This window comes from Amphimedon queenslandica, unplaced genomic scaffold, assembly GCF_000090795.2.
Source record: "Amphimedon queenslandica unplaced genomic scaffold, v1.1 AMPQUscaffold_13512, whole genome shotgun sequence".
NCBI lineage: Eukaryota > Metazoa > Porifera > Demospongiae > Haplosclerida > Niphatidae > Amphimedon > Amphimedon queenslandica.
This window is the reverse complement of record NW_003546252.1, coordinates 302,034-328,067: the sequence shown is the minus strand read 5'-3', so window position 1 is coordinate 328,067 and position 26,034 is coordinate 302,034. Positions and strand designations below refer to the sequence as shown.

General features: G+C 33.7%; 5 protein-coding genes and 1 pseudogene across 5 annotated transcripts; 3 read left to right on the top strand and 3 right to left on the bottom strand.

Annotated features, from left to right (window-relative positions):
- Positions 1 to 42: 42 nt before the first annotated feature.
- Positions 43 to 7,429, bottom strand: LOC100639682 (rab proteins geranylgeranyltransferase component A 1-like). The gene is made up of 15 exons (XM_020004407.1): positions 7,346 to 7,429; positions 7,233 to 7,299; positions 6,928 to 7,173; positions 6,156 to 6,309; positions 5,383 to 5,502; positions 5,111 to 5,231; positions 4,223 to 4,338; positions 4,059 to 4,165; positions 3,598 to 3,675; positions 3,156 to 3,200; positions 2,994 to 3,102; positions 2,746 to 2,848; positions 2,253 to 2,351; positions 1,630 to 1,799; positions 43 to 375 (listed from the first exon to the last, which is right to left on the bottom strand). The coding sequence occupies exons 1-15, from the start codon at positions 7,404 to 7,406 to the stop codon at positions 121 to 123; spliced, it is 1,851 nt and encodes a 616-aa protein (XP_019859966.1). The 5' UTR covers positions 7,407 to 7,429; the 3' UTR covers positions 43 to 120.
- Positions 7,430 to 9,597, top strand: LOC109588230 (uncharacterized). The gene is made up of 2 exons (XM_020004414.1): positions 7,430 to 8,688; positions 8,785 to 9,597. Exons 1-2 carry the CDS (start codon positions 7,599 to 7,601, stop codon positions 9,474 to 9,476), a joined length of 1,782 nt encoding a protein of 593 aa, XP_019859973.1. The 5' UTR covers positions 7,430 to 7,598; the 3' UTR covers positions 9,477 to 9,597.
- A 138-nt stretch (positions 9,598 to 9,735) lies between these two features.
- Positions 9,736 to 13,815, top strand: LOC109588216 (uncharacterized). The gene is made up of 5 exons (XM_020004401.1): positions 9,736 to 10,065; positions 11,007 to 12,988; positions 13,045 to 13,078; positions 13,127 to 13,474; positions 13,533 to 13,815. The coding sequence occupies exons 1-5, from the start codon at positions 9,801 to 9,803 to the stop codon at positions 13,553 to 13,555; spliced, it is 2,652 nt and encodes an 883-aa protein (XP_019859960.1). The 5' UTR covers positions 9,736 to 9,800; the 3' UTR covers positions 13,556 to 13,815.
- Positions 13,816 to 15,557: 1,742 nt separating this feature from the next.
- LOC109588239 (uncharacterized) lies at positions 15,558 to 16,891 on the top strand. The gene is made up of 4 exons (XM_020004422.1): positions 15,558 to 16,286; positions 16,334 to 16,367; positions 16,432 to 16,701; positions 16,744 to 16,891. The coding sequence occupies exons 1-3, from the start codon at positions 16,086 to 16,088 to the stop codon at positions 16,593 to 16,595; spliced, it is 399 nt and encodes a 132-aa protein (XP_019859981.1). The 5' UTR covers positions 15,558 to 16,085; the 3' UTR covers positions 16,596 to 16,701; positions 16,744 to 16,891.
- Positions 16,892 to 17,525: 634 nt separating this feature from the next.
- On the bottom strand, positions 17,526 to 19,628 carry LOC100639557 (eukaryotic translation initiation factor 5B-like; annotated as a pseudogene).
- Positions 19,629 to 22,432: 2,804 nt separating this feature from the next.
- Positions 22,433 to 25,875, bottom strand: LOC109588182 (uncharacterized). The gene is made up of 3 exons (XM_020004364.1): positions 25,482 to 25,875; positions 25,362 to 25,427; positions 22,433 to 25,314 (listed from the first exon to the last, which is right to left on the bottom strand). The coding sequence occupies exons 1-3, from the start codon at positions 25,717 to 25,719 to the stop codon at positions 22,538 to 22,540; spliced, it is 3,081 nt and encodes a 1,026-aa protein (XP_019859923.1). The 5' UTR covers positions 25,720 to 25,875; the 3' UTR covers positions 22,433 to 22,537.
- Between the last annotated feature and the right edge of the window lie 159 nt (positions 25,876 to 26,034).

Genomic DNA, 26,034 nt, shown 5'->3' with positions numbered 1-26,034 from the left:
CACACATGTACATGTACATGTACGTATGCATATATGTAAAGATTTAGATACAAATATCAATAATGCAAAATAAAAGAATAATAATAAAACCTGTTTTAGCTTTGACTCTTTCTCTCAATCTCAAATTGAATCATTCTGTTCGGGGTTCTGTTTAGTACTAGTATCTTCAACTTTTTCATCAAACTCTTGATCTTTCTCATCATTATGTTGATCTTCCTCATCATTCTTTTGATTAGCAGAGGTTTCCTCTTCTGTTTCTCCAGCTAACTGGTCTGAGGAAGCAGTTTCCTCTTCCCCATATATAATATCTTCACTGTCAGGCATTCTTGGCAGGAAAGGCTCATCAGGATAAAGACATTCAAAAACTTTCTTTGCCTACAAAATAAAAAAAAGCATTAGTCTCCCTGTTTATCAATTATAGTAGTTAATACAACAAAAATTGAGCAATTGTATATACAATATAAACACTGTAATTTTTGTATTAGCTTTTATGTATTTTCAAATTTTGTAATTTCTACTATACAGTGTATACATTGTGTACATGTAGGTAGTACAGCATCTTTTATAGGAAATACATGTACATGTACAAGTGTACATGTAAATTAGCACAATTTTTTGTACTTCAAAACTGCCAAAGTAAAAAATGAAAAGCTTCTAAATATATTAACTGTGAAGACTTTTAAAATTTTGCTCCTGAATATCTACAACCAGAGTGGCAAAGAAGGTCCCCATATTTACATGTACATGTAGTTAACAAAAGTACTCAACAAAAATGCAGTCCCATCTGACATTTTCTAATAGCAAAAAATAATTGTTTTAATTGTTATTATTGATAACAATATACATACTGTACATGTACTGTACATGCACATGCATGCATGATGTATGAACTGATTCTAACGTTATAAAAGCAATTTCAAATTTGCCTTAAAAGTTGGCCAAAGACCAGCTATAGACTTTATCTAAAGGCTCTAAGAGGAATCATAAATTTCATTGCATTTCCTAGCTGATACATACATAAGAATTATGTAGCAGCTAGAGCTGATTCCACTCATACATGTAGTAGAATTTTTAAAATTTGCTATTAAAGTTGAGATGGGATTTCATAATAAATACCGTATAGTGGGAAATTTTGGACGGAATTAAATTTGGCAATTTGATAGCCATTTGCCAAAATAAAAATCCGCCATTTTGAGCCATTATACGCATGTTCAATGGCACGTGGCCACAAATTCGCCAAATTAAAATCAGCCAATCACCAAAATTTAGCAATTCGCCAAGTTTTAGCCCCTAAAAATTTCCCACTATACAGTAACTCTGACAGAGTTACTTCAGTAAAAATATATGCATAATAAAATCATAACTACAGTACAAAAACTTAAAAGATGCTGTAATTTGTCCCCTGTAATACAAACATGCTCTTTAATGAATGTGCATCTTTGCTAACAAGAAAACATAAAAATAAAATATTCATGCTCAGGGTACATCAAATGATAAATTTTCAGCCACCAGTGTACTGCTATTTTACAACCTACATGTACATCTACATGCATAAGAGTACAATCATAAAATTAATACTCAATTCAGTAAACTGATATAAAAATTATAAGTTTATATCCATTAACATACCTCATGAATGCATGCCTCATAGGATATAGTATCATCAGGATCAGACACCATCAATACATTAGGTGGTAGATCACTTTTGACATCACGACTGCTATCAGTCTCAGTGGAATGAGAACAAGAAGACAATGATAGGTTATAGTACAGTGACCATAGGAGACGTGGCTTGTTGTCTATAAAATAAAAAAGTATTGATAGAAGTATTTTGCAAGGAATTTATGATACACAACACTAGTAGTACCCAGTCCTTGTCCACGCAAAGCTGGGCGAGGCAAAAAAGTACGTTACTAATGCATGTACATGTACATATACATGTATGCCAAATAAAACAAATTGAACATTTATAAATCACAGCACATCATGGACATAGTATAACATTGCTAAAAATAAATAAACTTTTTGTAGTTTTAAAATTACTGTACAGAGAAACACATGTACATGTACAGGGGTCATAATTATTATATCAAAATTTAATTTTGTAGATTCACAAATTGTAAAAATACGCTATGATCTACAAAATTTTCATGCTATAATGTATTTCTCTGTAGTACTGTACATACTACTGTAAGGGTCAAAAAGTACAATAAGATACCCTTCAATAATGTACACAATATATCACTCTTTACCTGATGGAGTAGTACATGTACTAAAGAATCTTTGTACAATAAACTCCAAGTCTTCTTTAGCAGATGATCCAAAGCTTTTACAAGTAGCATGAATCATATCTAATGAGGAACAAAATACAACATAAACTCTCAATTTATGAACACAATCTTAATAATGTGGAACAAATAAAAAGTACCAATCTGATGTGTCATTACAAATGTGCCAAAAAAGAAAATAGTAACAGCTGGTTAGTGTTGTTTAAATATTACATTAAAATAATTTTTTTAATTAAAAGTGAAAAAATAGTGGAGTATTTGTGTCATCATTGTGCAAAAATTTGATTAAGTTAATTAAATGTACATGTATGTACACATGTACATGCATTGTAAATGTAGTTACAGTAAATCTAAAAAATGCAATCTTTGCTTATTATAGCTACAACAGCATTGCAATACACAGTATATATATCATGCAAAGCTATAAAATGATACATATTGAAGCATTAAGACTGACTTGTTCCTTCAGTAGATGTTAATGTAGAGCTGTCCAACTGTAGCACTGATACTCTTGAAGCGGGTGAATCATCAGATGCTGGTGGGATAGTCAATAAACTGATCTATTATGATATGTAAAATAAAAATTAAACAAAAATACATACATGTATGTACATGATGTACAACATATAAAGTGCAATTCCCTAAACACAATTCCCTATACGCTTTTATGAAAAACAATTTGTACAAGAAAGTGGGTACATGCACCTTCTCATCCATTCCATCTATCTGTCCATCAGTTATAAATATAGCACGAGATATTCTTTGGCTGCTAACACTACCACTGCTTAACATACCAGCTGGACCCACAAAAGACCTGCAGAGAGTACAACAATAAACTGCACAAATACAACAAACACACTGACTTACGAGCATTGTATACGTTGACCAGTAGTACAAACCACACCAATTAATCTAATCAAAAAATAGCATTACAAGTAAACTTTATTTGTATATTCAAGAGTAGATAATAATTAGAGGAGAATGTCCTACTGTGCCTATACCCCCTGCTTCATCATGGCGTAGAATTGAAGAGTCACATTCAGGATATTTCCGTATTTTCATTGAGTTTGAGTAGTTATTGCTAGTTATTTTTTAATAACTACTCAAAAATACTAAAAATATCCTGAATGTGACTCTTCAATTCTACGCCGTGATGAAGCAGGGGGTATTGCACAGTAGGACACTCCTCTAATTATTATCTACTCTTGGTATATTGCATATGTGCATGCATAGTACACAAACTAAAATATTTTAATCTTAACTGGCTCTAACATTTACTATTACAGTGAGCAAAATGAATATGTCTTACTGTTTGTTGTCTGATGAAACTATTAATTCTCTGATTGATCTCTTTAAGCAATACACACCACCAAACACTGCACACAACCTACATGCACATGTACATTAAAATCCATTGATAGGTTAGCAACTTTCAAAATTCATGAAAATAATTGTTAGACAAGTACAATGTACATGTACATGTATCAATATGAACAAGCATACAACCATCTAGAAAATGCATCCCACTTTTCCTGCACATGCATGTACATGTACATGTAAAATGTACACGGATACACATATAGGTTCTTTGAAGTGGCAGAAGAACCATTCTAGGCCAGTTCCTTGACTACTTTCCCATTACATTGGTCTAGGCACTTTGTTAAGAATAATTATGGATCCACTCTTGCTAACATTGAATTGAAAATTAGTGAACGATACATGCAATGAATCCAATCATTTTCTCCCTCTTTCATTACTTTCAAAATTTACCTACAAAAGCCTTGAGGTAACTCTCCATTACCAAATAAAGGATAAAGAAATGGAGCATTGCCAAATCGGCCAAGGCTATGTAAAAACATCTGTGTAGCTTTCAGACCCTATTACAGAGTACAGAGCATAGTAACTAGTTAACAGCAATAAAGGATTATACATACATTCAGTGTAGTCTCTGATTCATCAACCATTGCAATAGAGTGCAATATAAATTGAATGATATTATCAGTAAGGTCTCTTGACTGAAGAAACTCAGTAAAAGGATGACCAATATATTCTATAGGAAAAGAAAAGCCATCAATTATAAAATTTATAGAAACATTAAACCACACACACATGTACAGCATATACAGTACATTGTATCTAAGACAACAAGATTAATATTACAATTTTATTGTGACAGTGATAATCAGAATTGAAATTAGCGTATTTAATTAGAATCCCAATTTTTTAAAAATTGTGACCTGATTTGACAAACCAGGCTATCTGCGGAAATTATCAATTAGACATATGGCTTCCCAAAGTTGTAGCAGTACCTGGTACCTTATCAAAACTGAGATTCTATCAAAAATGTATTATATGAAGAATTTCCTTTTATTTCATACCAAATTTGCCCATAAATAAGTTAAGAAAGGCAATTTACAGACCTTTCTTTTTGTTGTGCAGCATGTAAATGATGCAAGATAAATTGATAAAAATGGCTGTAACTCAATTACATCTGTTTATACTTCTTTTTGCATAAATAATCATAACTTGGCACTAGATGGGTCAAATGACATGGGACAAAGACCAAAAGGAAGGAAAAACTATGCTTCATTAAGAAGAGCATAAATCTCAATTTTCAATTTTGGAGCATTTAGCCTGGTTTTCTAATATTGGGTAACAATTTTTGCATTTTTTTGAAAATTAATAAAAATCTGGAAAAATCTAAAATTTGGTGCAACATGGCCAAAAAGTAGAAAATTAAGAAATTGAAATTGTGAAATTGATTGTTGGGTGGATTTGTAAAAATAAATATCTTGCAATAATGGTAAATACAATTAACTTACCTTGATAATCTGTTTCATGCTTCTCATATTCAGCACAGAATGTTAAGACTTTCATTAGCTTACGTTTCTCTAGCATACTAACAATACTACTAGTGAATACATCAGCTCTGGAACATGGCACCTTAAATATAAAATAGTGAATGATAAAAAAAACAAAGTGAAATGCAACGAGACGATTCAGTTATAAAAAGAAAGGGAGGAAGATAAAAGAAGAAAAGAAAGAGGGAAGAAATGAAGATAATAAAAGGAGAATAACATGAAATTTGTCTTACTTGAATAATTTCATGATTTGCATTTGAGCAATAAAGCTTAGGAAGGCTCTTAAATTCAAGATAGCGTGACACACCAGACTGAACAATGATATCAACCATTTCCCCTCGGCAATAGAGCAACTAAGAACAAAATGTTACTAAAATACAACATACAACACACACATCATATGCATAAAATAAAACTAATGATGTTCTACTGTAACTTGTCAGAACAATGCTATAATGTACATGTACATGTAGCCATGAGCATTTAGATTTGCATACCGTATAGCGTCAAATTTTTGTGGGTGAAAATTTTCATGATTTCATACATTTTTGCTTTCAAGTAAATTTTCGTTAAAAAATTTTCGTGATTTAAATAAAATTTTGTGATGATTAAAACCACTCCTATCCATGTGGCCGCTAGTAGCTAGCCTTCCAGCTGGACTTGGAGAAGAAGCAACATGAGTGGTAGCATTATTCGATATTAATTCCCTTCGTGTATCCGTGGCTATCACGTATACCAAGAAAGGTGGACTCCCTTTATAGGAGCGACTCTTAGCTGTGCAGCCTGTGCCCAAGAAACAAATAAAAGGCGTGATGGGACACGCCCACATTTATATCAAAATTAAATTTCGTGAAAAATATTTTCGTGATTGTCCATTCAGTCACGAAAATCACGAAAATTTTCAACCACGAAAATTTGACGCTATACGGTATTAAACATCTACTTGTGATTAATAATAAAGACTTCAGCTACATGTACACCAGTATATAGATTATAAAGTGCTTACTTTAGGAATAAGATCAAAATTAAAGCGTTTTTTCTGATTCCCTAAATTGTTCCAGGTAACTTTTACTTTAGATTCAATTGGTTCATTGTTTATTGGCATATCTGGAGCGTCATTTGAAGTGGGCTCTTCATTAATGGGAACAGACTCAACTAAGCTATAGAAGAAATAAAATTACAATTATAAATTTAAAATCTTAGAATGACACAACCATCTAATAATATTAAGCAGCAAGTATTTACATGTATATGCATTTAACCCCTGTATCATTCATGGAGGTTCAACTACCATAGAGCTACTGTATATGTGTATGGACACATATACAGTAGCTCTAAACAAGAATTTTGACATATTTGTCAAAAAAATTTTTTGTCAGGCATTTTTGACAAAATATGAGGGTGCTGTGGATTTATAAATTAAGGACAAAAATTAAAATCAAAATTTTTGACTGAGAGTTACATGTATACAGCAAATTGTTTATGGTTGAAAAAAAAAATTAAAAAAATAGCCTCAAAGAGCAACCATTTTACCCACTGATGGGCCAGGTGGAAAGATTTAGCCATTTCTGTGTATTAATTTTTTATGCATGCATTATAGCATTTTAAATCAGCATGCATAATTTTAATGAATTGACCAGAACTGACTGCACTTCATTGCAACATTGTACAGTTGTGAGAAATCTTACAAAAGCAGAATTTAAGAATTTTCCCATGAATATAAATCAGTACATGGTATTACTCATGTACCTACTAGTCTAATACAAAAATTAACATACGCTTCCTCATCAGTTTTATTCTCTCCTTTATCCTCTTCTTCCTCCTCTTCCGAATGGTTGATTTCAATAAGATTAGTCACTTTATCAGATAATGATAAGTTACACTTAACGGACACCTCATCTTCATTCAGTTGTGTGACAACAGTTGATTCGTCTTCATCAGTGACTTCTTTTGAATGTACCTCGATCCAACGCTGAAGATCATTATACATTAGAGTGGCCCAACACCCACCATAATAAGAATTACTAAAAATTATTAATGACAACAAGATCATTATTTATAATAATTAATTATTTTCAATCACTTGTCCAAGTGAAGAACTGTCTTGCCAGCTCGAGCAGCAGCAGCGGCAACGATCGATTGGATAAGGCCTAAAAATAGACAAGGCATTAAATGAACCAAACCACGAAGACTTACCTGTACCAACTATTACAATATCAAAAGAAGAAGGAAGATCATCATCTGGTAGATGAGCCATCTTCTCTTTCCCCGCCCAAACCACACCCTTTTGCTGCCTCGACGACGTTCAACTTTCAACTTGAACGTTGCCCCTTGCAACCTTTGCCTCGCTCGTCTTCTTCAATACCTTTCATCGTAGTCTAAGACTTAGGCCTCGAACTCACTCAAGCCTAGTTTTGTTTTTGTTCGACTGCAGACTACTGTAAGTAGAATGGCTGAAGCACCATCGACTGAGGACAACAAACAAGCTGATAGTGACAAGCAGACAAAAGATGAAGAATACAGTGAGAAAATAATGAAAGTCCCTCCAGTTCATTCCAGTGATGAAATATATCGATATGTTGACCTGGGACTTGGTAGAGGAATCGATGGTACTGATCCGACACCATGGCTCAATAAGACATCCTTTCAAGTAAGGAGGGTGACATATGACAACATACTGGGTACTGAAGAGGGAGGAGCAGTACAGAGCTACGAACGAGAAATATCGAGTGTCCAGACACAGCAGACTAAAATAAAGACTTCTATTCTTGTTCCCAAAAGCCCTCTGACCATTGGAACCGATGCAGAACTTTCGAGGAGTATTCACGCTTCCAGGAGAGCTATAGGAAGGAAAGTCATTAATCGAACCATCTCCTTTCGGGATAACTTCGATGACATTCCTTTTGGAGATTCGGTACTTCCTGTTGATGAAAATGAAGCAAGTGATGGTACCATTCAAAACCTCTGGACATTTGAGCAGAGATTGGCACACTGGATAATGGATAAATTAAAAAACAGCTGGGAAGAAGAGGTCGATGGAAAAGCAGTTGAAAGATTGACACTACCTAGCAGCGTTGCTGACACTAATAATAAGTGTCCACTTAAGGATCTCATTTTTGTTATCAAGGAAAATCGTAGAGAAGACCATCACTTGATAAAAGAAGCATGCATGGAGTTTGTCACTCACTTTCGTATCACACATTATGTCAGTGCTATTGAGCTAGGTGCTGCTGAGTATCGTGTCTTTACTGAAGATGAATATCAAAATGCTGTCAGCATAGCAGGATCATTTGGTATTGATAAATTGGCCAGTGCAGTGACACAGCAGAGCTATACCTATAAGAAAAAGCGAAAAGCATCGGATTTGAAAAAAATTGGTATTATCTCAAAAGATGACAGAGTCGTTAGAGGATCATATGGTGAAGCAGTAGTGAATGTATCTATAAATCCAATTGCTGCACTCGTCAAGACAAAATATTTGCGTGATCAGATGGAAAAAGCATTGTTTCATTTTGTGGAGTCACAGAGTGACAGAAGTGGTAAGGATTTGCATGCAAAGTACATTCGTACATGTAGTTTTTGATTTATTTAAAATGCAAATCATTTCACATGTTTTTATTTACATGTATGTTTAGATGGTCCATTTCTGATATCTTGTGGATCGGGCCTCTTTCTTCAAGTTGGTCCAAGATACTCTGTTGTTGGTACTTCTGTCATGCGAGATGCTTCTGAGTTTTATATAATTCCAAATGACAGAGCTGGGAAGACGAATGAGTTTCTCATTGGATACTACAAGCCAGTCAGTGAGTCTGAGGCAGAACAATCTCATGGAAGGCGTCAATCAGTGTTCTCGGAGTCTAATAAATCAAAAGTGATAATGTATCTTAATGCTCCATTAAACCTTTTTGGAAATAATTCTGGTCCTTTATCTGTACAGGATACTGTCTCTGACTCGACATCTCGTTTTGTATTACACAGTCGTATTGTGTCGCAAAAGAAGCACCAGTTACCTGTTCCACTAAGCGAATGGACGAGTGGTGGGGACATGTTTTACATTAATTGCTCCAGGAGGGATTATCGTCGTGATGGCTATGTGTCATTAAGGCTAAGGCGTCATAACCACCAGACTAGAGAATACAGAACTGCTTGTACTAGCAGTACTAAGCATCATGATGGTAACAATGTTTTTATGCTGTTTCAGCTGTTGCCGATTCCTTTGCGTGTTGAAGAAGACGAGCAAACTTCTGGAGTAGATCCAATACCACAAGCAACAATGGCTGCCACTACTTTTTCTAGTGAGGGATTGGAAATGACAGAAATAAAATAAGGAAATGAAAGAGATGAGATGAAGATACATTTATTTTACTATTGTTTGAACTTTAATTTTTAAAAATTTTTATAGTCCTTTTTCACCGATAACTTTTCGCTAAGCCGTTTGTGTCACAAGAGATGAGTATAACAAAATGCAGATGCTATTGTTTTGATTTTTCAGCAGAATTTTAAGATATTTAAGCTGTATTGCCAGTACTGCAGCATGCATTCATTTATGTCTTGCAGCAAAAATATCCTTTTACGTCATTACAATGAACTATTATAAAATTAACAACAGCCTTGCGGCCCCTCCTATGTACGTTATTTACGCGTACGGGACATGATGACTCATCCTTTCTTCTCAACTGCCAAGGAAAATCAAGTTCAAGTAACGATGTCTGACTCTTCCATAGCTCCAAATGAAGTTCAACTTCCTGTGAATGACCTTTGTGTAGAAGTCCACGATGAAAGAGAAAGACAAAGCGAATTGGTTATTCCTGGGAGGAGCGAGACCGCAAAGTTGACCAAAATACTTCGCATCCCTCGAAATCTCTATGAAGAACAGAGTACTGCTACCGATTCTACATCTGGCACGGAAATCACAGGTAGAATTTTATAAGTTGTATGCATGGTTTGTGTTGTGTATTGTACTATTCTATATCAACAGTGGTTTCATTGTTTACTACTGAGTGAACGGGAACAACTATAAATAGATCTACATAAACAAGATTAATGATATCCTAATATTGATATTTTATGCTAATGATTTTTATTTGTATCTCATTTTGGACGCATCCCATTTAAAAAATACCATATAACTCCAAATTTTTGTCAGTTCAAAATCTTAATTTCTTGTTAAGAATAATTTTGTCAATAAAATTTGTCATTTCTGTTATAAATCCACACACTACCCATGTAGAACAAAATTATTGCTGTTAAAATTTTCGTCAAACAAAAATTTTTCCGTACAAAGTTTAATTTTACGAATTGTAAGGATTTATGAAATTTGTAAAATTTATTATCCATAAAATACCGTATTTTACCAATTAAACACCAGGGTGTTTATTTCTTAGCAGCAAAAAATTCATTGAAAAAAATTAAAAAGTTTTTTCGAGCGGGACAGAACTCTTAACTCTGAGCAAGTCAAACCAGGCTCTAATTAATAAGCACTTTGGAGTTATCCAAACAATGGAGCATTATTTTTGGTAGAAATATGCATATCTATAGCTAGAATATATTTATGACAGATGTTTATTTGGACCAGGTGTTTATACGGTAAATATATGTTAAAAATGGCTGCTGGTTAACAGTGTATGTTATTATGTAATTTTAGTGCCCATATCACAAATAGTTTCCCATTTTGTTTATTAACATGATTTGATCACAGAAAAACCAAAACGATGTATTTGAGATTTAATGTTAACAAAAACCTTTGGCTACAACTAAGACCATGAGGGCCATGGTACAAAAAATCTATAAGTCATGCCCTAAAATTATTATGGTTAAAACAAATGTTATTACTTTCATTACTGTTTTTAACAAATAGGAGTCCCATTTAATATTGGTAACTTAAAAGAAATGATACTAAACCAAGAAAACAAAGTCAAAGTTCGTCCCATTTTGCTGGCAGTTACTGGCTTACCTGATTCTGGCGACAGTGATGCCATTTCTCACTTGCTAAAGCATCATGTTGAAAAGAGTCCATACTTGCCTATGTCACGTAAGAATTATACACCAAAGAAAGCAAAATCTATCACATATTATGAACTTGTAGCAGTTGGTCTTCATCGCCTTCAAATTGTCGAAATAACAAACGAGTTTAGCTGTTCATTTGGCATAATGTCTGCTTTTAAGAAAAGGATCACTCAGGAAAGTAGAATGCCACAACCTACTGTAACAGTAGCCAAAAAGCAAGGATCAAGAAGTGATCCATTTTTTTTCGATGATGCTTCATTACAGGGGCATCTTGAGTATCTGTTTCAGCACATATCGCAATATGAGCATATTGATGGAAAAGCAGAGCTTACAGAAAAAGAAAATGAATTTGCCAATCACCTGAAGAAACTGCCAAGTGGCACGTCACTGATCAACATTTGGAATGTTTCAATTAATACCACAACTCTTTCATGTCTTATGGCCCTATCTGGCCACCTCTATTGTAGCAGTACTTGGCTTTTCCTTGACATAGAACGAGACATGGATCAATATGATTGCCCTCCTGAACATTGTCCAAGTGAAAAATTGCAAATTCCAAAATGGCGCCCTCGTCTTCATTACTTGCTTCGTTCCAGTAAAATAAGTCATGGTGGTGAAAGTGGATCTGACCGTGATGGCTGCTGTACAGTGTTTGCAAGGCATGATGATATGTTCAATGGAAAGTTAAAGGCAAAAGTAAAAGAGCTGGAAGATATTGTAAAGGAAGAAGCACGGAAAGTTGGTGTGTATGATCTTCTGGATGAAAAAATTCAAGCAATTAATTTAAGCGAATCTGAATTTCCAGATGATCAATCACAGCATCTGTACCAAAAATTTTATCAGTTGATATGTAAAGCATCGTATACGGAAATACCACTTTCATGGCTCTTTTTACGTAGCCTCTTTTATCAGCAGAGAGAAAAAGTAATTATTTCTAAAAGCGCACTTGAAGCTAAAGCTAAATCTGTCGGAATAATTGGAGATTCTTTTGAAGATTTCTGTCGTTTCTACATGTCTTATGGTAGCATTATCGATTTTAGTTTCATCAATCCTGATCATAAATTAATTGTTCTATTGCCGATTGAGTTTTTAAGATTACTTGATAAAGTTCTTCAGCCAGAATCAAGCGTGTACGACCAATATCCAATGATGAAGTCTGGCATTGTCTCAGAAAAATTGTGCAACAAATTATTTGAAATAGAATGCTCTGATTGTATGGATGCACTTACTTCTGTTGGACTTGCTGTTAAAGTAAGTGGCTCCATTGAGAGCTCTTTTGAAGCGAAACACTTAAGTGATTGCCCTCGCACTGATTCCATTTATTATGTCCCACAAATGAGAAGACAGAATGGTCATGAAGTTCATACATCGGTGGATTTAAATGCTATTTATTTCATCACGAGCATCGACTCTCCTATCATCAACAAGCAAGCACAGATTGTGCATTACATACTGTCGTCTCGTGTTACAGCTAAACTAATACCATGTTTTGAGTCAAATAAGTCAATAATTCATGATAATGAGACAGATACGACAATTGAGTTTGTTTCATTTAGCCCAGCCAATATGCTGAAAATCAGCAAGCCGAATGAAGCTGTTTACAGGAGTGTTCTAAATGCCTGCAAAGCAGTTACTGAACGTCCCAGTACAGAGAAAGTGAAGTACAAGTTTGTCATAATCTGTTGCAAAGAAATTGATAGTGATATTTCACCAAGTTCTATTTTATCATGCCACACTCATATTTTGCCTAATGAAAAAATAGCATGTAAAAAATGCGCTGATGCATGCAGAAGTAATGAGAATTTGAAAATGTGGAACAAGGTGTTAATTGAAGTAAGTAAATTATCATGAGCTATGACAATAATTATACTAATTATTAATTGCTATAGTTCATTATTCCCATGGAGCATCAGATTATTGAAGGTATATGCATGTGTATAAGCAAAAGTTACTTTTACATCCTGTTTTTAGATTTTACAATTCATCATTTTCATTTGATTGCCGAAGAATTATCTGCAAATTCACAGTTTATTTCTTATTTTGCCAAAGCATTAGGATACAAAATGGAAGATTCTAAGTTTAAAGGGCTTCATGGAGGAAAACTTGTAATACAAATGCTCTTGGAGTGGGAAAAAGTTTTTGTTAGGGAAAAGCAAGAAGAGGAATCTACTGCAGCTGTAAACCGTTTACAAAAGCAATTGGATGAAGGACCACGAAGGGTCTTAGCAAGGAAACTGTTGGAAATAAGTCATGAATCTCATCAGGAATTTGAAGTTACAAAATTCTTTTTAAAACTTGCAAAAAAATTGGACATTTATGGTAAGCAATAATACCTTAGAAGCTGCATAATGTACATAATGCTTTTTTAATTTTTTAGTTGGGCAGTCAAAAACTTATTAACACATTCAATGCATCACAGCTGTATCTGATTTAACTGCACACTATAGAATTTACAGACAAAATTTTTTAGTAAAATTTGTACCAAATTGAGCTTGTTCATTTTTATTAAGAATTTTCATAGCCCTTGTACATGTACATCAATTGAAAATAACTTTTAAGACTACATGCATCAAGTTCCTCATTTACAAATGTATGTAAACATCACACAATACTACTGTCTTTTGTTTAATTTTATTCTCATGGATCTCATATTACTTCAACCATTGTCATTTTTTGAATTGTAACAAGAATATCATTGTCAATTTCTGTGTTATGTTTTTTATAATCTAATTCTTAGTTATTAAAAAATAATAGGATTTAGTGACATATCTACCCTTAAATCCACCCTTATGAAGGTTGGATTTGAGGGCATGACTACAATCAAAAAAGTATTAACTGAAGGGCATGAATAAAGTTAAATGGGTGGATTTAAGGACATCTTTGTAACCACATCCTACTGATCACTACATGAGCTTAGATCCACATAAATATATTCATAAAACTTTAAGCAGTTAACAACTCTGAAAATGGCAAAATATCTTACTCCTGAGCTGTCAAAAGATAATGGATTTGATTCTGAGTTGGTGTTTGAAAATTCAGTTAATGCAGCAATTAGTATTCCAGCAAATGATCGTGGACCTCTAATAGAAAAATCAGAGTCACTACCCACCTCTCCTTCCAAGCAAGGTACATGCTTACATACAATGAAGTTTTTATTTTTTTTCAAAACTCATAGATATTGTACCCAAACAAGTTCGCATTAATCCTGATAATCTAAAAGATTTGATAGTGGACCAGCAAAATAAAACAAAAATACGCCCCATCTTGATAGCATTTAGTGGGCTACCACAAAGTGGTAAGACAAAAGCTGTTTGACACCTACTTGATTGTTACGTTGATGCAAATGAAGATTTGGATACAATGACTCCAAAGCATGAAAAAGATAATAAGGCAGCTGGCATTTCATATTTCGAATTGGTAGCATGTGGTTTTCACTGTTTACGACATCCTGTTATAACCGAAGTTACAAAAAATTCCAGCTGTGCTTTCAGTTTTCTATCTGCTTTTAGTAAGCTTATAGAGCGTGGAAATATCCCAAATTTTGATGTAGAGAGTGATTCTGCATCTAGTTTTGGTGATAAAGAGTTTGATCAAATACTTCAACGCTTTTTATATTATCTTAAAGATAAGTACAAGCCACGTGCGGAAGAAAAGAAATATGCAAAGCACTTCAAGGAAACACTGCCAGAAGGTATTGCTCTCATTAACATTTGGGATTTGGCGATCAATAAAGCTGTCTTTCATTTTCTCAGTGGACTTATCGGGCACCTCTACAACAGTCACATGTGGCTTTTTCTTAATATTAACAGAGATCTAGATGAGCTTCATCAGCCACTTCCTCCATTTGAGCGCCAACTATCAGAGCCACAAAATGAAGAAAATATTCAAGATCTTATGAAATGGCGACCTTGATTGCATTACTTGATTCGTACTAGCAGGCTAAGCATGGGAACAAGACCCAGAGAAAGTTCCTGCATGGTTTTTTGCTGCACACGAGAAAGAAGACGACCTTCAATCTCTTGTAAATACTTTAAAACATAAAATGTTGCAAGTGGCGGAGCATGTTAAGTTTCTTCAATAATTGATCAAAAGTTTGAAACAATAAATGCAAAAGGCATCATTTCTGACGAAAACTCGCTGCATTTATTTAAAAAGTTTCAACAAGTTATGTGTGAGACACCCTATGTAGAAATTCCAATTGCATGGGTCTTTCTTCGTAGCCTATTTTATTTTGGTCTTGAGCAAATTGTATCCAAAAAACGGCTACTCGACATGGCAAAGAAATGTGGCATAAGTATTGAGTCCTTAAAAGATTTCTCAATGTTTTACATGTCGTTTGGCAGCATTTTTGATCTAAGTATTGTCGATTCAGATTACGAATATGTTGTAGTCAAACCGATTGGATTTTGAGAGCACTAGATGCTTTTTTAAATTCTTTGAAGAGCAGCTTCGACAAATATCCAACACTCCAGTATGGAATTATATCAGAAGAGTTTTGCAAAGAAGTTGGCAATGAACACCTTCGCAAGTACTGGAAAGCATATATGGATGCATTAGCGGTCGTACACTTGGCTGTACAAGTCAGAGCTGAATCAATAGATCTATCAAATCTTGATTATGCTAAAGTCTACTATTTTGTGCCACTCACTCGTACCGGTGAAAAGATAGTAGAAGTTGACGCTGAAGCATTGCATGTTATAACAAGCATTGACAAGTCTCACATTTTCAAACAAGCATTCTTTGTTACGCACATTTTAAAATTTTTCACTGATGCCATACTGATGCCCTGCACTAAACAAAAATTGAAGTAAAAGCGAGCAATTTATCAGATGTCATTATTACGTTAGTTCATCACAGCCCAACCACCAAGATACATGTCAGCAATCCAGATGAAAAAGTGTGTGCTGGGATAATAACAGTATGCTACCAAATGGCAAAAAATTCGAAAATCGATGGTGGCAAAACATCATTTGATTTTATTGTTCTCTGTAGTCGTTGTGAGCTGCACAATGCTCATGATATTGCGACAGGCTATCATCATATCCTTCCTGTGGATACTTTGCAGTGCTCTGCTTGTAAAATGAAGTTCAGTGGGACACAGTTAAAAGTATGGAATGATGTGTTACTGAAAGTAAGCTCAGTTACTTGTGTTAAAGATTAATTACATTTACTTTGTAGTTTCCCATTCCGTCTCATTTCAAACGCAATAATTGTGAGTTAAAATAAAGATAATTGCACAGGTTTTATCTGTTATATGTATATATTAAATGTTAAAGGTTTATCAGTCAAAGATATAGCTTGGATTGCTTCTGAGGTTTCAAAGTCTCATGATGCTGATCATGATGTTGTTTCTGAGCTTGCAAGAAGTCTTGAGGTTGATACAAGAAGTTTGAAGCAGTTTGATTCTAAGGATATTCAAGTCTTGTCCATTGTAATGTAGTGGAGCAGAAAATATTCAAGTAATGAGCCTAAAAGAGATCTTGCAAGAAAGTTGTAGGAGTTAAACTCAAAATTTTATGACTTAGCTAAAGATCTAGATCCATATAGTAAGGCAATTAAAAATTAATTGTGACTTTATTTTTTTGTAGTTCCTGTTCCCAAAAGTGCTGCTGAACATTAGTAAAAAAAGTCTTATCAATAAATGTTAGTAATTACTTTATTTTGATTTAATTTTTCGTAGAATAATACATAACATTTCTCTTTGATAAGTTTTGGACTTTACTTTTTTTACATGTAGTTCCTGTTCTCAAAAGTACTGCTAAACAGTAGTATAATGTTATTATAATAGCTTTATTTTGGTTTACTTTTTTGCTGAATTAAAATACTTACTTTTAGTTTTCTTCGATAAGTTTTAATAATGGTTATTGATGCAATGATTCCCACTTTATTGCACTAGATAAAAATGTAAGACGTTAAGGGGGCAGCCTGAGGAAGCCATACATATCTAGATCCATGTAGTCACTCTAGGTTATTAAACTTTAAAGTACTAAAGACTACCAGTGCCAGTCAGCTGATACATTTCTTGCTTTTTAATCTTAATGGGGCTCGCCCTAACAATGACCTGTCTTACTGTGACACTTTCACATAAGGTGACTTTATGCAATCAGTTTTGTTACCCTAGATGAAACTGTGAGTCAACTTCTAATGTTATTAGATACATAATGCATGTAATTATAAAGTCAACTTGTAATTTAAGATGGTAATTGCACAAAGAATTGCAGAATCCAGTGATTCATTTATTCCAAGTGAAAAACAGTTCAGTAATACTGCCAAAGTTTCTATAGAAATAGCACCAATCCTATTTCATGTAACAATGTAAAATACAAAGACACAATTTATTACAAGAACAATAGCAATAGAAACAGGAAATATTACATGTATATGTTAACAGTACATGAGTCAATAAACTTGAAACAATTTCTTAAGTTCCATCATCAACTGCCAGTCAGCTTTCTGAAGATCCTCCCTGAAGTACTTCTTAACAGCATCAATTGACTCCCGCAAAATTGATTAAGAAGGTTAGAAAGTTAAAAAAGCTGATACAAGCAAAAGAAAAAATATTTGTGACAAACTTTGCTCACAAAAAGATCATCGTAATCAAAATGGTGACCAAAAAGTTTAGGAGCATCACCAGAAGTTGGCTCAATTTTAACACAAACTTTTGATCCTTTATGAACAATGTCAACAGGCTTATGATTAATTTCTATACTTGAAACAGTACCTAAATGAACAAACTAAAAAATACAAAGTAAGAAACAGTATTATTTGAAATGTTGTTTAAAAATTTTAAAGTTTATTGGTAATTATCAGAAATTTTATTTTCAGCTGTAGCTCTGTGCAAAACTACAAAAAGAATATGAAACAAATTTTCTAAAAGAGATTTAATCTGAGAAAACATGCTAATTTGAATAATGAATTAGTTTCTGTAAATAGTGTATGCATGTATGCCAGAAGTGAAAGGAGCTATGTGTATGTGGAATTTAAAAATGTTTTGAAATGCAATAAGTCACAAATACATGTAACATGTAACAGTAGGGTGCATATTCATGATGAAAGTAATGATTCTTTCATGCAACACAATAATGAAATTTTTCTTTGTCTGCAGTCAGTGCAGTGATATACATTGTACACGTAAGACTGTAAGTCTTCTAAAACTTGAGTTCTAGTGTGTCTCTAAGATAAAAAAGGTTCAAATGACTTTAATAAAATTCAAAACTTCAGGGAGACTGAAGAAACTAAGAAATGCTTGAAAGTTTGCACATTGTTCTATAGCAGTTTTTAGGGCTAAAGATAGCTGGGATATAGCCACAAAATTTTGCAAAATAGGAAACAACTTCATTGAAGATTTTATTTTAACAAATCTACAATGCACTGCTATGAACAAGCTGCTACAATGAAGCTATAAAATGTAAACATGCATGCAAATAAAATAATTATATCAAGTACTTCCTTAGAAGGGACAACAATAGGTGTACCATGTTTAATTATATCAGTGACAACAGTCACACCAACAATGATTGGGTTACGAGCATTAATTAGGCAATTAGGAAGTATCTTCAACTTGCAAGGCAATGTGGCAATGTGCTCATTCTCTCTCCTCTTTCTTTCCTTCAGTTCCTATGTACAGAAAGTAAAAAATAACCACAAGTGAAACTAAAGCAGAAAAATGTAATGCTAACAACAAAATTAGATATCAATTTTGATTGGCTAAAAATATGCATACAGCAAACACATGTACATTTTATGTATAGTAGTTTTAAAATTTCATTGATGAGAACTTACCTCCCGATATTTCATGAAACTATCAAAAAGATGATAAATGATTTCAGCAGTGAATACTCAAACACCCAAACTATCAGCCAATTCTTGTGCATGCATCCCTCTCAACTTTCACATCAAATGCAAGAATACATGCCCATCTAAAAATATCAGTATAACTTGATAATGAAAACCACATGCCACAAATGCAATACTACATTGTACTGTATGGAATTAATGATATACATGGGCATGTTAGAATCATACTGAAACAACTGATGGGCTGTCTCTTTCAACCATTACAGATGTTTTCATGACATCTTTCTTATGTACAGGACCAATGTTTACTCCAGCATACTGTATAAAACATTAAAAAAATTCATGGAGTTACATGCATGTCGTACTGACTGGTATTTTAGATGACTTAGGGAAATCAACAAGAGCCTCAAGGGAGCCAAGAGTTGAAGCTTGCACAAACACACCTCTCTCAGAAAATTTGAATGTATTGAGTAAGGAAGATATCATTCGAGGCTGCTTCATCCTAATTAAAGTAATACAGGGAATGGATGATGAGAGGATGCCTGAACATTAGTTACAACTTTACCTTAAGCACATCAACCTCATCTAGTTTCTTAGCAACTAGTACTAGCATTCCAGCTAGAGCTTTCTCCAAGTCATTACCAGTAATCTTGACTCCTTGTAAAGCTATGATTGTTTTGTGGTTGATATAAGCATTTTAACTCTTAATTCTCACAAAGACTTCTAGTGTAAAGGATACACTAAAGAAGCAGAAGCAGAACACTAAAGCTGAGTTTGATGAAAAAATGCAGTCAGTCATGCTTCAATTTGCTGAACAAGTATGCAGCTTTACAAAACAATACCAAATAAGCATACCTTTCCTTTTCCCACATTCTCTACATTGTTCCTTGTCTTCACCCTATTGAGGGCTACAACAAATGGAACATTTCCTTTTCTCAATAGAAAAAATCTTACTTAAGATTTTGTATTATCTGATCAGATAATACAAGATGAGGTAAGGTGAGAATCATGAGATAGGAAGTAGGAACAATATTATAAGGTTTTATTTGGATTTAGTCTGATTGATGTTAGCTACTTTATACAGGCATGGTCTTACTTAAGATCTTACATGAATTATCTTACAATATCACTGATAAGATGTACAAGCTCGATCTTAAGATCTTACATGATGTTTTCTTACAATATTACTGATAAAGTTCACAGGACCATGCAATTTTATTTAAGATCTGACATGATTTTTCTTATATACCACATCATTTTAAGTCACAGGAAGTAGTTGACAACCCACAATAGCCTTTTATAAAAGTGTGAGTATATAAAGAAAGTTAACAATCAATGAAAGGTAGTGAAGTTATAGTATTATCTCACAACATTATATTATGCATTTGATCAGGCTCAGATCTTACAGCTGCAGTTATTTTAATTATAAGAGATGTCCTCAGAATCCCATATAAAACATATCTAATTCCTCAAGATATTGATAGCAAAATCTTATTACATTGATCTTTAGTTCCTGATCTTGACTGATAATGTAAAATTTAGTAAGTGATCTTGTAGGATATATCATAAGATCTTGACAAGATTTTGGAACTTGTTGTCTAATAATTTTGCAAGAACAGGTATGATTAAAGATGCACGATCACTTTAAGGTTTCATAAGATGTTAAGCAAGATCTTATGTAAGATTTTTTCCTGGGTTAAGAGATCCAATTGTTTGAGGTTCAAGGCCATGCATTATATCAACTGCTACAAAAGCAATATCATGCACACATTGAGGAGCCTCGTGTCCTTAAGTTGCTAGAAGTATAAAAAGAAAAATTTAACTTGAAAATAAATTAAATACACGTATCAAGATACATTTATCGGGTGAGGTGCTTGTAAATTGATATTGCACTTGCGGGGCTGTAATAACATGCATGTAAAGATACAATAAACATAAAATAAAGATACAATAAAGATGCACAACATATAAAGTGCTATTCCCTACACACAATTCCTTACATTTGTCAAAAATGTACTCTGTAAGAAAAAGGGTTAAGGTACCTTCTCATCCATTTATTTGTCATCAGTTATAAATACATATACATGTATTTTGCTATTATTTGAAGCTGCTTTTTGTAAGGTTCTCTTCACCAGTAAACTGTCCATTTTCCTTCAGCAAAATCTCATAAAGAAGCTGTATCTATGTAGCTAGTGGTGCAACATACATGTAGATTTATGCCTACAGATATTTTCTAAAACTAACACTAAAATCATTTTTACATAATTTTTATGCACATACATAATACATCTTTTGAATTGAGTTTAAAAGCTAAAAGCTGATATTTTCTTAATAATGGCTCCAAAAATATATCTCACTTTACGATACATAGTGTACACATGAAATACCAGAAATACATGTATAATTTAAGCAAATGCGATGAGCAAAGGTAGTAATTCAAAAGCGGTGTGACACATCACCTTAATCACCCCCTGACTATGGGCCTGGTGTAGGGTAAAGGTTAGTCTCGCCAAAGGGGCATGGTGAGACTAGGTAAAGGTATGAATGACTAAGAGTGTCTACCATAAAAATAAGGCTTTTAATATTATCATTTTGGTTTACTATAGGAAAAATAATTTAGCAAGAGTTAATATAGACACATTTTAAGGTAAAGATATGCATTATAATGGACTTATTGATGGGAATGACAACAGTGATGATAATCAAATTGCTCAATGCACTTTTACATTGTAATAACTTAATATGCAATAAGAATGTTTAATAGGGACAAAACATTTGTATAGGCTGTTAATTTTGATGCACTTTGTCTTGAAAGGAAATCATGGTTCTGGCTAAAAAAAGAGGTGATCAGAATCTACAATTGTTTTTTTTAAATTTATGTACATGTTAGAATATCATGCTTTATTATGCATGGTTAATAATATTAACTGCATGTTTATAGTTTAGGTGATGAACTGGTTGTTTATTTATTGTGGTGGTTGCTCCTGACTACCCTTGACTATCATCAGCAGAACCATGGCAGTAAAATAATAACAAAATGTGTATTTTGGTTGGGCTGGGCCTTTTTCTTTTAGGCTATTAGGTCAGGTGGAACCTTGAAGGCATGTTGTGCAGAACAAATAAAATGTATAGAGTGATTATGGAACCAACCTTTCCAACTGGGAAATGATTTCAGTTTGAAATCAGTGCTTGCCACATACAGTACAAAAAGAGTCGTACAATCAGGTGCAGTGGTTGAAATTCAACTATAGTACTATGCTACTTTTATGCCCAACCTCATCAAAGGTCTGATCAAGAGGAATTACAATTATTACATGATCGCATAATCCTGATGTAATCATGACCTAATAGGTCTATAGATAGATCATAGACACTATATGCACATACTTGGTGTATGTAGTACCTATGAAGAAAAGTCAAGTTCAAGTAATAATCCCAAATGCTTTAGTGTAAAAGCAAAAGATCAAAAACAAAGTGAATTAGTAAATGTTTAAAAGTGTCCAAAATGTAATATCAAACTTCAGTAAAACAAAACAATCAACAAAAGTACAGACTACAGACTAAAAAATGAGTTAATACACTAATCTAAAGCAAGTCAGCAATACGTGGATAATCATGATCCATTGCAAATGTCCATGCTGTTTTTCCATCCAAATTAGTGAGATCAGTGCGTGCTCCTTCCTTTAGCAATTGTCTCACAATATTCTCTTTGCCATTACAAGCTGCTAGCATGAGTGCCGTCATTCCCTCATTATTCTGATTGTCGAGAACAGGGTTTTTCTGTAACAGAAGATGTACGATGTTATTGTGACCAAGGGAACTGGCCATCATAAGGGCATTATTACCGTTACGATCTTGAAGCTCAACATTTGGATTATTCTCAAGTAATAACTTTACTATCTCAGTATCACCATATTTTACAGCCAACATTAAGAATGTCAGCCCTTCATCACCCATGTAATCGATATCACATCCTTTATTTAGTAACATCTGTACTTTTCTAACATCACGTCGCTTTATTGCCTCAAAAACAATCTCTTCTCTCACTATATCTGGCCCATCATCTATTTCAAATTCTTGGGTTGAATTTTTATCTATCTTTACTAAAGGCACAGCAGTATCAGAATCCATTGATGGTAATTGAGCATCAAGCTCAAGTAAGAAAAAAAGTACAGGCTCATCATTGTTTTGATGAGCTTTCTGCAGTGACACCTCAAAGTTAAACAATGTATTTTCAGTTTTCACCATCAAGGGAAAATCATCAACATGTACTTCATATACACCAATTTTATATAGAAAGTCACAATGTTTAGTTACTGCATTTCTTATCTGTTCTGTTTGTGATAAAGGAACAAGATAAGTGCATGTGATAGTGGAATTCTGCATTCGTTCTATATCAATTAAGTTTAGATATGACGGAGACTGCAAAAATAAAAATTTATCGAGTTTATTCAAATCAGAAATTGTTTTTGAGCCCCAGGGTTTGTTAAATTTTAAAACTATTTTAGAAAAATTGAAAGAAAATTGAGGTCGTATTTTATTCATTTGTTCACTGGCCATGGTAAATTCTAATAAAGTTGTGATATTCTTGAATTCATTTAGCTGTTTGGTGTATAAGTCAGCTTCCATTGTTAGTTTATGATTGTCAAAAATAATGCTTATTGTTTTTAAAAGGTTAATGTTTAAGCATGAATAGTGTGGTTGGAGTAAGTTAGCAAGTTGTTGCACGTTATCACACACAATATTTGCACTGATATATAGTAGCAGAGACTGCCTCGTGTCTTTCAGTGATATAACATTTCCTATTAGCTTATTTGCAGTAGCAGTAAACTTATTATCTAACGACTGAAAATGTTGATACAGTTTTTGAAGTCGTTCTTGTAGTTTACTGCAGATTAACGTCACAAATGAATGGTATAAGAAATAATTAATCCCACTTTTTTGAACTGCTATATCTAGAATATCATTAACTGAAGTGCCTTCTGGTGGCACTATTTTCTCTTCACCAACTGACTTCAAGATGTGCTGAGACAGTGCTTTACATGCTAAAGAATTTAGTCCAATATATCTTTTGCATGGTTTTTGTACAAATGTATGGGCACCTTTAATTAAGAGCTCCTTAAAAATTTCAATGTGCCCACCTTCACTAGCGTAAAAAAGTGCTGCATCCCCCTTGCTGCTTTGATAGTTTATCTGTATGTCAAAATCAATCAAGAGTAATGCCATTCTTTCATATTCAATATCAATATCAATACTTTTGATGGCACTTAGAAGTGAGGCTTCAAAAGTAAACTCAGGGTTCTCATCTTTGTTAGTGATAGCTCTTTTGTCAATAATTACCTTAAAAATACCAATATGACTCAGTAAATAAAGTTTTGCTTGTATTTTGCAAGTGAGAGACTGCAGGCAGTTTTTTGAAGAAACCAAAAATTTTATCATTATGCAACCACGATTAATCTTTTTTATAGTAAGGTACTTTGCATCTTCATCAAACAAAAAATTGGTAAGCTTTTTTAAGTTTTCCAAATTTCTATTTCCCCATCTTCCTGATAACTTCAGAACTATGTTTGGCTCAGTTTTAGAGTCTCCCTGTTCTTCTAGGGCAACTTCGATGCTTGCCTTAATACTACTGTCTATATCTACATGCTCTACAAAATTTTCATGGCTCATAACATATTCACTAAATTTCAAATCGAGCTCATTGTTAAGGTGAAATGCTTCAACCAGACTTTTTATTAAATCAATGTCTAGAAAGTTATAATGAGATTTCATGCTTTGAAACACTTTGTCAATGTCAGTATCATGACATGGTATTTCTACAATGCATTCATTGAATTCTTCAACCCAACGAGCTATTTCAATAGCACTAGTGCTCGACTGAGCATAAAATGTCCTGATGTCTGCAATAATCGAAGCAAATTTTCTTTGTAGACAATCCATTTCCTTGACAATACTGTCACTGCAGTCGAGCTTGATTTGATGGCAACATGTTACTTCTTTTGTTTCCATTTTTTGCAATGAAAAAGATATTTGGTGATGTTGAAAAACTTGTGATTCCCATTCCTTTGCTAATGAAATGGCTGCATCCTTTGCTGGACCATCAGCACTAGCAATGCAAAGGAAAAATGAATGACACTTTTCCTCTATTTTATTTATGTCATCTTCAAATAAAGACATCATCGCTATAAATTCTCCCTCAATTTTTTCTAAAGAAGGCTCATTTCTAACCTCTCGACAAATAAGATTGTGACTATACATTTCATCTGCTACTATACATAGGCAATTTTCTGTGGCTTTCTTCAATGTTGCATAATGACTTTTCATGACGTCTTTCAATGTTTTACAAATTCTCCTGTAAGTTCCTAAATCAAATATGGAACACAGTTATATAATTAATATCTATCCTTACCTGAATGAGCAACAGCTACTTCATTAGCTGATATTGCTGCAGATAATTCATCTGCTTTTGGCTTATCTTTTTAATTAAAATTTATGATAATCTTTGTATCATAATAACAATTTTTTTTACCTTTAATGGTTGGTCCTGGGTTTTGTTCCACATCTCCCGATAGCAACAGGGTAAAAGAAAAAAATCCTCGAAAAACCAGTAAAAGAAAATTTATAGAAAAAAGTATTCCAGCGGTGGACCAGGATGTAGATGTAATTCTTTCACTGAATTCGTCTAGAGGATGAGATGAGTACGAGATCCGTTTCTTACAGCAATTCCAAGTTCCTACTATAGCCCTCCACTGACACAAATCAATCATTTTCTTTCTCTGTCTAGTGACGGCAGCCACGGCAAGACGACTACAGCATAGACGGCACGACGACTACAGTTCCGTCCCCAGCGGATGGTCCGGGCATAGATACTATGGTCCGGGGGAGATTTTTTTTATATCGAATTTTACAAGACTCAAAACATGTGGCATATCTACACAGATATATATATATATATAGATCTATATATAGACCTCTTCAGGTGAGATTGACGGTGGCCTATGAATATCATTACTGTTTATTACGGTATCCACCTACGGTGATAATTGGCCGCCATTTTGGACGGCAAGATTCAATGGAGGATG

Bases quoted from the DNA above. Each gene is read 5' to 3' on its own strand.
- LOC100639682 (XM_020004407.1), bottom strand. From the start codon at position 7,406: ATGGCTCATCTACCAGATGATGATCTTCCTTCTTCTTTTGATATTGTA. The intron at 4,166-4,222 runs GTATGTATAATC...ACTCTGTAATAG, and splicing joins AATCAGAGACTACACTGAAT to GGTCTGAAAGCTACACAGAT. The intron at 1,800-2,252 runs GTAAAGAGTGAT...TTTATTTTATAG, and splicing joins TACATGTACTACTCCATCAG to ACAACAAGCCACGTCTCCTA.
- LOC109588230 (XM_020004414.1), top strand. From the start codon at position 7,599: ATGGCTGAAGCACCATCGACTGAGGACAACAAACAAGCTGATAGTGAC. The intron at 8,689-8,784 runs GTAAGGATTTGC...ATGTATGTTTAG, and splicing joins GTCACAGAGTGACAGAAGTG to ATGGTCCATTTCTGATATCT.
- LOC109588216 (XM_020004401.1), top strand. From the start codon at position 9,801: ATGATGACTCATCCTTTCTTCTCAACTGCCAAGGAAAATCAAGTTCAA. The intron at 10,066-11,006 runs GTAGAATTTTAT...TTTAACAAATAG, and splicing joins ATCTGGCACGGAAATCACAG to GAGTCCCATTTAATATTGGT. The intron at 13,079-13,126 runs GTATATGCATGT...TCCTGTTTTTAG, and splicing joins GGAGCATCAGATTATTGAAG to ATTTTACAATTCATCATTTT.
- LOC109588239 (XM_020004422.1), top strand. From the start codon at position 16,086: ATGGCAAAAAATTCGAAAATCGATGGTGGCAAAACATCATTTGATTTT. The intron at 16,287-16,333 runs GTAAGCTCAGTT...TTTACTTTGTAG, and splicing joins GGAATGATGTGTTACTGAAA to TTTCCCATTCCGTCTCATTT. The intron at 16,368-16,431 runs GTGAGTTAAAAT...TAAATGTTAAAG, and splicing joins TCATTTCAAACGCAATAATT to GTTTATCAGTCAAAGATATA.
- LOC109588182 (XM_020004364.1), bottom strand. From the start codon at position 25,719: ATGATTGATTTGTGTCAGTGGAGGGCTATAGTAGGAACTTGGAATTGC. The intron at 25,428-25,481 runs GTAAAAAAAATT...TTAATTAAAAAG, and splicing joins CCCAGGACCAACCATTAAAG to ATAAGCCAAAAGCAGATGAA. The intron at 25,315-25,361 runs GTAAGGATAGAT...TATTTGATTTAG, and splicing joins AGTAGCTGTTGCTCATTCAG to GAACTTACAGGAGAATTTGT.